Below are 15972 nucleotides of genomic sequence, written 5' to 3'. Positions count from 1 at the left end.
CTGCTGGCCTGATCTTGCCCCCAACTGCCCTCCCCTGCAAGCCTGGTCCCCCTCAACTGCCTTCCTCTGCTGGCCATTTTGGTTCTGATTGGTCAGTTTCTATGCCAGTCAGTGTCAAAAGCTCCGCCTCCTAGGCAGCCATTGGCTCCTCACAGTTGACCAGATTTGGTTCTGATTGGTCGGTTTCTATGCCAGTCAGTGTCTCTCAGCCTATCAACGGGCCTGATCAGAAAGGCGGGGCTGATGAGTAGCCCTGTTGGAGGCCTGGAAAGAAATGGAGGCCGGCTGCTGACTAGGCCCAGAGCTAAAGAGAGGCAAGTGCTGATCAACAGTTGCCACAGAGGCTATGGATCAGACCCTGCTTCTCTCTTCAAGCCTCTCTCTGGGCCTGATTTGTAGCCCCCTCAGCAGTCAGTGCTGGGTCACCATGCCTGTAGTCATAGCAGTGAGTGCTGGGTCGCCACGGCAACCCAGCGCTGACTGCAGGACTGAATTCCAGTTGGTCGAGCCTCTGGTCGTTGCAGATGTGACAGACCCAGGGTCTTTATATATTAGGATTTGGGGAAAACTGACATGTTAATATTGAGTCTTGTAATTCATGAACCTGGTATATCCATCTAATTGAATCTTTCATTTGAATTTTCAGCACGCAGATATTGCACATATTTTATTAGACATATACCTCAGTACATCATGATTTTTGGTACTGTAAATAGTTTTAATTTTCAATCGTTTCACTACTGTATGGAAATGCAGTTGACTTTTGTGTATTGATCTAGTATTCTGTGACCTTGTCAACAGTAAATTATTAGTTCAAGTAGCTTTTGTGTGGATTCTGTTTGGAATTTCTACATAGGTAATCATGTTGACTGAGAATAGTTTCTTTCTTTCAGCTCTGTGTGTCTTTATTTTCTTGCTTAATCCACTGGCTAGGACCTCCAGGATGACCAATATGCTTTTCTATTCACTAGTCTTGTTTCACAAATTATTTTTTAATCCCCTTCCATAAAAATTAACCCCTTAAACAATGAACCTCTGGATGGATTTCAGGTGTCTGTAAATCTTTGAAAAATATAAACAACATTTTGTAGTAATATGTATATCTTTTTGGAGGAAGTGTGTTTATAGCTTACATCAGACTGTCACTAGATTTATGTCATTAAAAGGGTTAGGGAACTAAATTTTAAGTAAAAGCCTTGGTATATATAAAGAATTTTCATATTGTTTCTCACATGTAATTAAAATTATTAAAAAGTGATTTTTTTTAACCTTGCCCTCTTCCCACTCCATAGGAAAGAATAAACAGTCCTCAGCAGTTTTGACTGAGAACTTTTGTGTTAAAGACAAATTTAAATGTTAGTAAGGATTGGTGGTAGGACATGCTTAGAATGCTGAAGAAATATAACTGAAGTAAGGCCAAACCCCTATCTCAAAGCACACAAAATTAAAATATACCAAGAAGGGCATAAGGGAAAGAAATAATTGGTTATGCATATGCCAAAGCTTATTATCTTAAGACACTCTTGGGAAACTGAATAAATCATATTAAGAAGTCTGATTTACAGAATTATAAAATGATTAAAAATTTGGCAAACTTATCTTTTTATTTCATTATATTATTTATTGAGTGAGAGAGAGAGAAACATTGATTTGTTGTTCTACTTATTTATGCATTTATTCGCAACCCAGGTACATGCCCTTGACCGGAATCGAACCTGGGCCCTTTCAGTCCGCAGGCCGACGCTCTATCCACTGAGCCAAACCGGTTTCGGCAACACACACTTATTTCTTAAATTTGATTTAAATCATCCCTTTTAAACAAAAAGTTTACAAGTAGGTTTGACTAAAACTAGAGACAAACAGTAAATGACGTTATTTTTAAGACAACTATAGGGTGTTAAAGCATTGTCACTAGTTTCACATGAAATCTAGGCTGAAATTAGTGAGTATATTAATATTTATAAAATTCATAAAATGTGTGTAGCTCTGTATTAGACTCCAATATTTCCCATCTGTTTAAGGGAAATCTCATTTATTATTATGAGTCAATATTATTTAATGAGCAATCACTTGATTAGCAAGAGAATTTAATGAATCCTATTATTGAAAAGATAATAGACTTCTCAAAACAGCATAGTCTTTTCAAAACAGCCGTTCATGCCCACCAACTGGTGTGACTCAGTGGTTGAGCACATGAAAAGAGGCTCAACATCATTAGTCATTAGGGAAATGTAAATCAAAACAAAATGAAATATGATAGTATATCCACAGGATGGCTATTATAAGCAGTAGCAAGTGTTGGCAAGGATGTGGAGAAATTAGATACCTAATACATAGATGGTGGGAATGTAAAGTAATGCAACCACTTCTGAAAAATTTGGTATTTGCTCAAAAAATTAAACTCAGTTGCAATTTAGCCCAGCAATTTCCTTCCTAGAAATATATCCAAGAGAATTGAAAACATATATCCACATAAAACTTGTACACAAATATTCATAGCATAATTCACAATACCCAAAGTGGATACAACCTAAAGTAACTGATGGAATGGATAAACAAAATGTGGTATAGCCATATAGTGGAATATTATTCCACATAACAAGGAATAGAGTACTGATACAGGCCACACTATGGATGACCTTGAATACATTATGCTAAGAAGCCAGATACAAATGCCACATATTGAATTGATTACATTTATATGAAATGTCCAGAATATGCAAATCCATGTAGACAAAGATTAGTGATAGCAAGGGGCTGGGAGAAGGGAAGAACGGGAAGTGAGTGCTAACAGGTATGGTACTTATTTTTTTTTTAATTAAATCTTTATTGTTCAGATTATTACATTTGTTCCTCTTTTTCCCCCCCATAACTCCCCTCCTCTCAGTTCCCGCCCCACCCTCCGCCCTCACTCCCCACCCACTATCCTCATCCATAGGTGCATGCTTTTTGTCCAGTCTCTTCCCGCATCTCCCACACCCCTTCCCCCCCCAAGAATAGTCAGTCCATTCCCTTTCTATGTCCCTGATTCTATTATAATCACCAGTTCATTCTGTACATCAGATTATTTATTCACTTGATTCTTAGATTCACTTGTTGATAGATGCATGTTTGTTGTTCATAATTTGTATCTTTACCTTTTTCTTCTTCTTCCTCTTCTTAAAGGATACCTTTCAGCATTTCGTATAATACTGGTTTGGTGGTGATGAACTCCTTTAGCTTTTCCTTATCTGTGAAGCTCTTTATCTGACCTTCAATTCTGAATGATAGCTTTGCTGGATAAAGTAATCTTGGTTGTAGGTTCTTGGTATTCAGTACTTTGAATATTTCTTGCCATTCCCTTCTGGCCTGCAAAGTTTCTGTTGAGAAATCAGCTGACAGTCGTATGGGTATTCCCTTGTAGGTAATTGAGTCTCTTTCTCTTGCTGCTTTTAAGATTCTCTCTTTGTCTTTTGCTCTTGGCATTTTAATGATGATGTGTCTTGGTGTGGTCCTCTTTGGATTCCTTTTGTTTGGGGTTCTCTGCGCTTCTTGGACCTGTAAGTCCATTTCTTTCACCAGGTGGGGGAAGTTTTCTGTCATTATTTCTTCAAATAGGTTTTCAATATCTTGCTGTCTCTCATCTTCTGGCACCCCTATAATTCTGATGTTTGTACGCTTGAAGCTGTCCCAGAGGCTCCTTACACTATCTTTGTATTTTCGGATTCTTTTTTCATTTTGCTTTTCCGGTTGGGTGTTTTTTGCTTCTTCGCATTTCAAATCTTTGACTTGATTCTTGCCCTCCTCTGGTCTGCTGTTGGGTGTCTGTATAATATTCTTTATTTCAGTCAGTGTATGCTTAATTTCTAGTTGGTTCTTTATCACAACATCGAGGGTCTCATTAGATTTCTTGAGGCTCTCATCAAGTTTATCGGCAGTTTCTAGAAAATTATTGAAAGACCTTAAAAGTGCGTTTTTTAGCTCTATATCCTCCATTTCTGTCATGTTTCTTTGTCTCCGCATTTTTTATGCTTTCTTGGTGCACCCCCTTGTGGTCTTTGTGCGCAGTCTTGTTGTAGTTAAGCCTTGATTGTTGTCGGCAATACTGGGGGTGAATTGACCTCCAGGCTAACTGGCTATGAGAGTCAGCTGTGTCTGCAGTGGGAGAGCTTCTGTGCTGGATCTCTAGGGCGGTGCTAATCTAGCCTTTGCCTGAGGCTATCCGGCAAATGCCTCTGTGCAGGGCTTGGGTGGGGCGGGTCCCCGGGGATCTACAGGGCGGGCGGAGCGAGCAATTATGGCTGCTCTCAGTTCCGTCCCCAGCGGCTCTGCAACCGCTGCAAACCTCGGAGAGAAAGCTGCCTTCCCGCTTCTCCCGTTTGAGTCTGGGTCCCTAGAGACTCGCCCGGATCTGGAGCTCAGAGTCTGAAACTCCCTCCCGATTGAAAACAACAACCGCGCCCTCTGCCGCCGGCCCGCTCCACATGCACTCTGCACCTTAGTATTTCACTTCAGCACTGCGCCTCCTCTGAGTCTCGGTATGGTTTCCTCTTTCCTCCTAGTTGTAGAACTTCCATTCAGCCAGCCTTCCTGTGGTTCTGGATGATGTCCGTTCCGTCTTTTAGTTGTATTTTTGAAGTGGTTGTTCGAGGCAGCAAACAACGGCGTTAACCTATGCCGCCATCTTGGTTTCCCCTATGGTACTTATTTTTGATGGGGTAATGATAATGTTACAGAATTAGATAGTTGTACAGTCTTTTCAATATGACAAAAACTAGTGGATTATACTCTTTAAAATGGTCAATTTTCTGGTATGTGAATTATACCTTAATTTATTTTTTAAATATATTTTTTATTGATTTCAGAGAGGAAGGGAGAAGGAAACATCAATGATGAGAGAGGATCATTGACTGGCTGCCTCCTGCACACCCTCCACTAGCGATTGAGCCCAAAGAAACCAGGGCATGTGCCCTGACCAGGAATCAAGCCGTGACCTTCTGGTACATAGGTTGCCACTCAACCACTGAGCCACACCAGCTGGGCAATTTTTTAAAAAAGGATAGGGAGGTATGTAGATTCTAAGATTGTATAATCTCCAAAATATATTAAATGAAAAAAATAGGGAATATGGTATGTTACCACATTTAAAATAATGTGTACACACACTGTGCAGGCATAAAATACCTGAAGAGAAACATAGGTAACATTATGTCCTAAAGGGAGGTAATATGGGATCGGTGAAGAACAGGGATGGCCTAGAAGAGAAACTACCTTTCCAGTATACTTTGTACCTTTTGCATTTTATAGAGTACTAGAGGCCCAGTGCACAAATTCATGCACATTGAAAGGAAATTAACTAGAAGAAATATTTAGAGGCCAGGGAGGGACCTCGGGAGATTGGCTCCAGGGCATGTCTGGCCCATCTTGCCCACTCCCGATCAGCCAGACCCCAGCAGCAAACTAACCTGCCAGTCAGAGCATCTGCCCCCTGGTGGTCAGTGCATGTCATAGTGACTGGTCGAGCGGTTGACCAATGGGTTGGACACTTAGCATATTAGGCTTTTTAAAAATATATATATATTTTATTGATTTTTTACCCAGAGGAAGGGAGAGGGATAGAGAGTTAGAAACATCGATGAGAGAGAAACATTGATCAGCTGCCTCCTGCACACCCCACACTGGGGATGTGCCCGCAACCAAGGTACATGCCCTTGACCGGAATCAAACCGGGGACCCTTGAGTTTGCAGGCTGATACTTTATCCACTGAGCCAAACCAGTCAGGGCTAGGCTTTTATATATATAGATAACTATGTCTACCCCTCCTTTCCTTAAAAGGGAATACATAAAAAATGGAAACTCTGGTGCTTTATATTTAGATTTTAATTTTATTTTACGAGATCATGTTCATTTTCTTCTTTAATAAACTTAAACGATATCCTCCCACACATTTGGTCAGGTTTATTTATACTTTAGCAATTGAAGCATTAAACAATGACAGTTTTTATTCTCAATCTTTAACACGTTAAGCGCCCAGTCAGTCACCAGTGACTGACACTATACTTTCCGTGTGGAAGACAAAACAGGCTGGGCACTTAACATGTTAATAAAGTTATATTCATTATACTTTCTTATGGAAAAACACACACCCAAATATAAACCTTTATACTATCCACCTACTAGTCCTGCAGCACAATTTTAATAAAAAAGGTTTACTAATAAATGCATACTTTATTTGATGTGGGCAGAGAAATATTTAAGAGTGATTATAAAGTGGCCAGTCTTTTAAGTCAAGAGCTATGATCTTTGACCCATTGCTCAATCCACTCCAATATCTGATTGATATTATTCTCTAGATCTTCTGGTTTATTACTGGGCAGCTGATGTACTATTTCTTCGCGGTAGGATGCCAATGCTTCTTCATAAAGAATTTGAAAAATTTCACACTGAACATTATCTTTTAATTTCTTCTCATTATAACCCCTAGAAAGCAGAGAGAAGATAAGCAAACAAATGGCATTAATTGGAGTTTTAGGAACATAACAGAAACTGGATACTTTGAAATACATGAAAAATCATGCAAAAATACTTCTTGTAGTCTCCTTACCTATAGAAAATAGCCTGGCACCTATAATGAGGGACTTCTTTGACAGGAGCATTAAACTAAAGACCAATGTTTAGGTTTATCTGAAATTTATTTCCCCCTGACTTTATGTCAATCACTAAGCAAAAATATCTATCTCAAGCCAGATTCTGAGTTATGAGATAAATAAGAAGTCTATAGATATGGTCCTAGATTTTAAACAGAATTAGAGGAGTTAAGATGTAGACAGATGAAATAAATAGATAGCATATAATAAAATGAAATGCATATGATTGAAATACTATATACTAATTTGGGTACTTGATTACACAGATGTATTTCTACTTTACAAATTCCAAAGACATGGAAAAAATAAACAAGTAATCTTTAGGCAGTATATAAATTAGCCAATCAATTAGCTAGTGAAAATTATAAAGAAAATTCAAACTTGAATTAGTTAAATCTTGTAACAATAAAAATTAAATGGAACTACTTAAAAGATGATTAATTTTATGAAAAGACAGCCTTTTTTGTGTGTAGGGGGTGATGAACATTTTTGAAAATTGGTTGTAGTGCCCTAGAGCATCGCCCTGCAGACTGAAGGGTCCCAGGTTCGATTCAGGTCAAGGGCACATGCCCAGGTTGCAGGCTGGATCCCCAGTAGGGGGCGTGCAGGAGGCAGCCAATTAATGATTCTCTCTCATCATTGATGTCTCTCTCTCCCTTCTCTGAAATCTATAAAAATATATTTTTAAAAAATAAGAAAATTGGTTGTAGTAATGGATGCACATCTCTGTAATATATTAAAACCCATTGAATTGTACACTTCAAATGGGTAAATTGTATGGTATGTGAATTTATCTCAATAGAGCTGTCTTTTTTAAAAACAGTAATTACTTTAACTTTTTCAATGGCTAAAAACAAAAAGACTAGCTCTCATAGTTTTTTCATACCTTAATCTTTGGCTATTTATAAAAAACAGTAAATTTTTTTATTGATGGGGGGGAGAGAAAGAGAGGGAAACACTGATTTGTTGTTCCACTTATTTATGCATTCATTGGTTAATTCTTTTATGTGATCTGATCAAACCTGCAACCTTGGTGTATTGGGAAGATGCTCTAATCAACTGAGCTACATTTAAAATTTAAAAAAAGAAGACAGTGGGAAAATGTGTTCCTCAAAAATGGTTGTTTTGTTTTTTGTTTTGTTTTTTTGTTATTCTGGATTGTAACTCTCTCTTGGAGGACTAAGTCAAATATCTATATTTTTAAAATATATTTTTATTGATTTCAAAGAGGAAGGGAGAGGGAGAGAAAGACAGAAACATCAATGATGAGAATCATTGATTGGCTGTCTCCTGCACCCCTCCAACGGGACGGAGCCTGCCACCTGGGCATGTGCCCTGACCGGGAATCAGACCATGACCTCCTGGTTCATAGATTGCCACTCAAACAATGAGCCACATCAGCCAGGCCTCAAATATAATTCGGGTAATATTCATTCAATAGCAAAGAATATGTTATTGGCTTGGCTGTTCTCCTAGCAAGGTTTTACATTATGGAAAAAACATATTAAAAAGGTTGCTACATAGTACATTTCACTTATATCAAACTATTAGTTGAGGTATTCACTCAGTTATACAAATGCCTGTATTATACAAGCATTTGTATGTATCTTTTGTAAGCATCTTTTTCTCTTACATTCAGAATGTTGGTAGAGACCAAATAATCACATTGGCCAATTTCTGAATCTGAATAGAAGTTTATATTATACTTTAAGAATTCAATGTATCCCCTTTCTTACCTTGTTTCAAGTCTTTTGTACAATATGCTGTTATCTGTTTTCAGCACAAAAACTATATGAAACCAGCGTTCAGGGAAGAAATCACAACCATGGTAATCAATAATAACTCCACCTTCACTCATTTGGTTTTCTAACTCATCAACTACCTATAAGAAAGGTGGGGGGGGGGGGGGGGAGATGAGTGCTCCTTAAAAAAACTGATGTCAACTTTCCAATTAAAATTTTTTAATGTGTATTTTATTTTAAAATTCATACTTACTCTATCTTCATCTAAAATAGGACAGTCATACTCTTCATCATAGCCATCATATAACTGTCCTGAAAGAGATTTGCATTGGCTTGTTAAAGTAGTATTTTCTAAGTAACTTTCAGTAATATTCAATTAATTCTAGACTTTAGGAAGGGAAATATATCATCACTCTTTTAGAGACAATGAAGGACACTAAGACAATAGATGTCACATGGATACTGTGAAAATACTAATAAATTAGAATTTTGTGCAGTGGTTCTCAACCTTCTGGCCCTTTAAATACAGTTCCTCATGTTGTGATCCAACCATAAAATTATTTTCGTTGCTACTTCATAACTGTAATGTTGCTACTGTTATGAATCGTAGTATAAATATTTGATATGCAGGATGGTCTTAGGCGACCCCTGTGAAAGGGTCGTTCGACCGCCAAAGGGGTCACAACCCACAGGTTGAGAATCGCTGGTCTAGAGGGAAACTTGGATGGCCACAAATCTGAAACTGTTTGTTATCAAAACTGACACCAACTAAAGAATTAATAATAGCTATTTCTGAATTTGTAGGGCTATCAGAAGAGAACAGTATTAATTTTGGTGACCTACATATTGGTAGGAAGAGAGGACACAGGTATACAAACAATCTCACACACATTAACACAAAATTAAGTTCCAAACTTATTTGGCCAAGAATATGAAACTTTTTTAAAAACAGGTTCTCAAATTCAGAAATGAATCGTGTTGTCACTGAGGTCACACCTTCATAGTTTGGGGAAAGAGAGTCAGTATCCAGATGCTCCTGAACAATATCTTTACTTCTAGATTTCCAATATCCCCAAAAGTCAAGGGTTAAATGTCTTATTTCAGAAGGCTAAACAAGAATGATGGGCAGTGTAAATAAGGCTGATTTAAATCTGACGTAAGAACATTCCAGGGAGCATTTGAGATCTTGCTTTCCAGCATGTCATCAGCTTGGTTCAAATAAACTCATTAAAAAATAAAAAGATTCCAAAAATCAAAGCTGGCTTTAGAAGTGCGTCTTACTTCAGCAGGTGAGACATACCAATTGCACCTTCACCTGAATCCCTAGGAGGTATGTAATAAAGCAGGCTAAGAACGTCCTTTTAGCCATCTATGGCTAAGGGCATGCTACAGTCTTCCCACTTCTTCCCCTTTAATATTTTGGCATGGGTTGAAATAGGTTAAAATGAGCTTAAGTTCTGAAGCGAGTCAGTGGAAGGCCAGAGGCAGTTGTAACTCTGTCTTGCCTGGAGGGTATGTGGACTGAGGAGACATGAGCCGCCCACCTTTCCAGCACCCTCATGTGGCCTCTGCCTCCTTGGGCAGAAACTCTGTAAGCCTAAAAAATTAAACTGTCTTGGTGTAGGTAACATTGGTTAATAATTTAGAAAACAACCTATATCTCTATTCCATAAAATAGGTGGATTGAAGAGCTAATTTCTTAATCTGTAAAGGAATGATTCGTTTGAGTTTGTGAAGAAATAAAATGACTAATTAAAACATGTTAGCCCTGGCTGGTTTGCTCAATAGATAGAGCATTGGCCTGCGGACTGCAGGGTCCCAGATTTGATTCCTGGTCAAGGCACATGCCTGGGTTGCGGGCCCGATCCCCAGTAGGGGGTGTGCAGGAGGCAGCCTATTGATGCCTCTCTCATCATTGATGTTTCTATCTCTCCCTCTCCCTTCCTCTCTGAAATCAATAAAGATAAATTTTTTTAAAAAGTTAAATCTGTTAATGAAAAATAATATAACAGAAAAAAATGAGTGGGAGAAATATTTTGTAGGATTAAGTACTAAAATATGGGTTATACAAAGACCTTAAAAATCCAGATAAAAATAAGTAGCTTAACAAAGAATAAGAATTCACACAGGATGGAGAGTAAAAATACATGAAAAAAATGTTGGACTTTCCCAGCTATTAAAGGGGTATAAATTAAAATGACTCTTTATATGCCTATTGTTGTATATGTACATTTATAGTAAATCAACTCTAGAAATGTATTTTTAAAATAACTTTAAAAAGAAAAACATACCCATTTGGATTTCCTCGACCATTTAATTTCTAATCAGAAAAAGATTGTAGGTGATAAAGTGATTTAAAATGTTCAACAACAAAAAAGTTCCAATAGTTAAATCTTGATACACTAACTTGATGAAATGCTATGTAATTCAATAAAGTTCAAGAAATAAGTATAAGGTAGTTAAAAGTACTATGTAGTAAGACTAAGTAGCAACATGATAAATGCCTATAAGTGGTAAAACATAAAAAGCAGAATTCATTGTTATCTGGAACAGGGACAAAGATTGGAAGAAAAACAAAAGATGGAAATAAATTAGTAGAACTGGGAGTTTTTCTGTGTATTATTTTTATAATACTGTATTTTTTTACATGTCACAAAATATAAGAATAGCTATAGCTGATCTGTACTCTGTGGGAGTCTGGAGTAGGCTGAGGTTCCTTCACATTTTAAATCCTTGACTCTTTTTTATTTTTAATCCTAACCAAAGGATATGTTTGTGTGTGTGTGTGTGTTTATATTTTATTGATTTTTTACAGAGAGGAAGGGAGAGGGATAGAGAGTTAGAAACATTGATGAGAGAGAAACATCGATCAGCTGCCTCCTGCACACCCCCTACTGGGGATGTGCCCGCAACCAAGGTACATGCCCTTGAATGGAATCGAACCTGGGACCCTTCAGTCCGCAGGCTGACGCTCTATCCACTGAGCCAAACCATATGTTTTTTTTTATTATTGATTTTAGAGAGAGGAAAAGAGAAACATCATTGTGAGAAACATTGATCGGTTGCCTCCTATATGTGCCCCGACGGGGAATCAAACTCAAAACCAGGGTGCCCTGACTGGGAATTGGTTGAACCCATCACCTTTTGGTGTACAATACAATGCTCCAACAAAGCCCACTGGTCAGGATTGAATCCTTGACTATTAAAAGACTAGTGAAATATTTTAAACTATATGCTGTCTAAAATAAAGACAACTATTACAACATTAACTTTTAGAATTAATGTCTATACTACAATACTGAAATGCAGAATTTGCTAAATCATGTAATATACTGTACTTGAATAAAATAGTGTAATACAAGCTTTTAAGAATTCATTTCAAAACCCATTTATCAAACACAATATGCCAGTGACTTAGGGGTAATGAGAATATAATAGTGAACAAAAAGAACCAGAAAAACAAACAGTCCTTCCCTCATAGAGTTTATAATAAAATAAAAAGCAAGTAACCTGAAAATTATAATATATAATACACATATATTTTAATTTTTATTGTTGAAGGATTATGTATGTCCCCTTTTTCCCCCCATTGACCTCTTCTAGTCTGCCCCCCACCCCCAGCCCCAGGTCTTCACCACCCTATTGTCTGTGTCCATGGGTTATGCATATATGCATACAAGTTCTTTGGTTGTTCTCTTCCCAGCCACCCACCCATACCCGCTATATATATATTTTTAATATTTTTATTGATTTCAGAGAGGAATGGAGAGGAAATCATTGATGAGAATCATTGATCCTCTGCCTCCTGCACTCACACTCCTCCCCCATCACTGGGGATATAGCCCACTGGGCATGTGCCCTGACAGGGAATTGAACGTGACCTCCTAGTTCTTAGGTCTACTCTCAACCACTGAGCCACACCTACCAAGGATTTTTCACATAATCAAGATTTAAAGGTCAAATGGACCTGTGTAGTGTGTGCATGTGTTTGTATGTGTGTGGGACAGGAATCAGGAGTGAGCGAGTCAGGGATAACTCCTGCATGTGCTTTTTAAACACTAATTCAGAGATGTCTGGGAACTATCCAGATGGTACATTTCAGTGTTAATTATAAACTTAAGAGTCATCATTAAAAGGGCATGACTATTCCTGAGTGAGATTACTAGAAGGAGGGGCAAAACTACAAGATGGCTGCAGTGAAATCACCAGGGAAAGAGGTATATGCTGGCAGGGAGAGGATCAGGTGCCAAGATTGAGAGAGAACAGTGTTGGAGAGGCCAATGAAGTTAGTTTCAAAGGCTTCCAGTGGAAGGAAAAGATGGGATACATAAGAGGTCAGAGGGAGGATGACAAACTTCTGGAAAGGGCAAGACAGTAAATACCGCAGGCTTTGTTAGCGAATCTTTAGCTAGTGGTTCCTATAAACACAGCAGTTTGCCACCACTAGATTCTAAGTGTTGAGGGCCCAGCTATGCTTTATGAACCCAATGTCAATATAATATTACTTTGTCTGGACCTACAGACATCCTGGGGTTAGGAACAGAGACTTCACACTGATAAACTGGTGGCAGGAAAATTAAGGATGCTGGTAAATGTAATTAAGTGATTGCACATGAGAAATCAAGGAGGAATCTGAGAGACTGGAAGAACAGGGATAAGAAAAGCATTTAGTCACACAATAGTTTTATTAACCTTAATTTCCCAACTAATTTTTCCTGCCAGGATTCCAAATGGCATAAAGATGGTCTCTTACAGTTGACCCTTGAACACTGCAGGGATTAGGAGGACCAACCTTCCACAAAGTAAAAAATCCATGTATAACTAGCCAGCCCTCCACATAAACGGAATCCCAGAGTTGAATTGCACACGTCAATTGAAAAATCTTCATATAAGGGGACCCGTGCAATTCAAACCCATGTCGTTGAAGGTCAGCTATAATAGAGCAATTCAACATGATGGTTAGGAAGGTAATAAACACCCATTTAGACAGTTGTTTAAAACAAGTTTTTTTCTTTAGTCTTATTTATAGCAGAGCTTCTCAACCTCAAATACTATTGACATTTTAAACTTGGCAATTCTTTATAGGGGTGGAAGATGTGAACTGTGGGATGTTCAGCAGAATCACTGTCCTCTACTCATTAGATTCAATTAGCAACTCCCTCAACCCCAGTTCCCTGAAGGCAAAATCACCCCTAGCTGAGAACCATGGCTTTATAGATTGCGTTGTTTTCCTTAAAATATATCATTTGAGAAATATGAGGAGGCTAGGTATCTCAGAATATTATCTAGTAAGATACAGCCCCACTGATATGAATCAGTGGATTGAGCGTCATCCCATGCACCAAGAGGTTCAATTCCTAGTCAGGGCACATGCCTGGGGTTGTGGGCTCGATTCCCAGTAGGGGCGTGTAGGAGGCAGCTGATTAATGTTTCTCTTCATCAATACTTCTCTCTCTCCCTCTCTAAAATCAATAAAAACATTAATAAAAGATTCTTAGATATTTTTAAATGGCATGAGGAAAAAAATCTGGTACATTCTGAGAACGTTACAAAGTGCCTCATTCAACACCATATCAAGTCAGACAAGAAATCCTTTACCTTGGCATTATATGAGGGGGAAAACACCTTTCCTTTAAGCTCAAATTCCATCTCATCAATAAAAATACTAAGAGAATGGTTGAGATTATATGGGGTGGGGAACATATAGGGCCTAAGAAATTATTTGATCTGGCCCTGCCAATGCATTAAGGGTGAGTTAATGAAATGTTGTTTTTCTAAAATATATTTCTTTATTGATTTCAGAGAGAAAGGGAGAAGGAGAGATAGAAACATCAATGATAAGAGAGAATAACTGATCAGCTGCCTCCTGCACACCCCCCACTGGGGATTGAGCCCGCAACCCAGGCATGTGCCCTTGGCCGGAATCGAACCTGGGACCCTTCAGTCTGCAGGCTGACGCTCTATCCACTGAGCCAAGCCGGCCAGGGCAAAATGTTATTTTTAAAAATATATTTTATATTGATTTCAGAGAGGAAGGGAAAGGGAGAAATAGAAACATCAGTGATGAGAATCATTGATTAGCTAGCAGGCTTATATTTAAGTTGTTAATTTTGTATAGCCTGTGAACGATGTTATAAATATCCAAATGGCCCTTGGCAGAAGAAAGGTTCCCCACCCTTGCTATACACCATTAGGTGGATACACAACTGGCTAAAATGACATGAATACAAGTAGGAGAGGATACAATGGTCCACTGTTACTATTCCTTGCAATGCCATTCATGATCGATTATACAGTAACTTCATTAAGTTTAGAAATGTTAAATTGAGGTGAAATCAAATTGGATGACTGAAAATGACTACAGTATATGACTCTGAAATCACTTGTCAAAAACTGTAAAGTTAAACAGGCAAAGAAACAAAACTAGATTTCATATAGGTGTAAAATGGAAACTTAAAGCTAGATACAATAGCAAAATAATGACCTAAGTTTTACTAACTTAAATGCCAGACCTGGATTAAAAATATGAGCATGGCCCTAGCTGGTTTGGCTCAGTGGATAGTGTCAGCCCGCGGACTGAAGGGTCCTGCGTTCAATTTTGGTCATATAAGCCCAGGTTGTGGGTTTGATCCCCCGTAGGGGGCATGCAGGAAGCAGCCAATCAACGATTCTTTCTCATCATTGATGTTTCTCTCTCTCTCTTCCTCTTCCTTTCTCTGAAATCAATAAAAAAAATTTTTTTAAACTATCTACACTAATAAAAGAGAAACATGCTAATTAGCGTACAACCGCTACCCTTCCCATTGGCTAATCAGCATATCCTTATGCAAATTAACTGTCAGCCAAGATGGTGGCCGGCAGCCAGGCAGCTGGAAGTGAACATGAGGCTTGCTTGCTCCAGGGACTGCAGACTCCAATGTAACCCGCCTGACTTGCCGGCCTCTGAGCTGGCAGTTTGAAACATTCTAACAAATACAGAAGGCAGGGATCTCAGAGCTGGAGTTATACATTGTTTCGATTATAGAACACAAACAAACCAGCGGAAGCCTCAGAGCTAGAGCCAGAGTTAAAGCTGGCCCAGAATAAAATAAAAAAAAGAGAAAAAAAAGGAGCGGTTGGGAGCTTCAGTCAACAACCGCCAGCCTGAAAGCAGCCCTCAGCCCCTCACCCAGACTGGCCAGGCACCCCAGTGGGGACCCCCACCCTGAAGGGTGTGTGACCAGCTGCAAACAGCCATCATCCCCTCATCCAGGCTGGCCAGGCACCCCAGTGGGGACCCCCACCCTGATCCAGGACACCCTTCAGGGCAAACCAGCCGGCCCCCAGGCCTCTATCCTATATAGTAAAAGGGTAATATGCCTCCCAGCACCGGGATCAGCGGAGCCACGAGGTCTCCTGGCACTGGATCAGCGTGACAGGGGGCAGCGCCCAAACCCCCTGTTCGCCCTGTGGCTCTGTGTGTGACAGGGGTGGCGCCGCAACCTCCCCATCGACCCTGCCTTGAGTGTGATAGGGGACGGTGCCCCAACCCCCCAATCGGCCCTACCCTGAGCGTGACTGAGGTGGCATCGCAACCTCCCGATCCGCCCTGCTCTGTGCATGA

The 15972-nt window shown here is 39.2% G+C and overlaps 1 protein-coding gene across 4 annotated transcripts in view; it reads right to left on the bottom strand.

The window, feature by feature from the left end:
• Nucleotides 1-5842: 5842 nt before the first annotated feature.
• Nucleotides 5843-15972, bottom strand: part of AK6 (adenylate kinase 6) — a 45858-nt gene continuing 35728 nt past the window's right edge. For all 4 annotated transcript variants that reach the window (XM_006081367.3, XM_014452148.2, XM_006081366.3 and 1 more), the window contains 3 exons: nucleotides 8623-8681; nucleotides 8364-8509; nucleotides 5843-6460 (listed from right to left, as the gene is read on the bottom strand). In XM_006081367.3, the coding sequence (XP_006081429.1) occupies nucleotides 6268-6460; nucleotides 8364-8509; nucleotides 8623-8681 (398 nt within the window). In that variant the 3' untranslated portion in view covers nucleotides 5843-6267. The remainder of the gene's footprint in view (nucleotides 6461-8363; nucleotides 8510-8622; nucleotides 8682-15972) is intronic.

Source organism: Myotis lucifugus, unplaced genomic scaffold (assembly GCF_000147115.1).
Source record: "Myotis lucifugus unplaced genomic scaffold, Myoluc2.0 scaffold_0, whole genome shotgun sequence".
Classification (NCBI taxonomy): domain Eukaryota; kingdom Metazoa; phylum Chordata; class Mammalia; order Chiroptera; family Vespertilionidae; genus Myotis; species Myotis lucifugus.
Note: the sequence above shows the minus strand (reverse complement) of the source record. Positions and strands in the feature narration are given on the sequence as shown.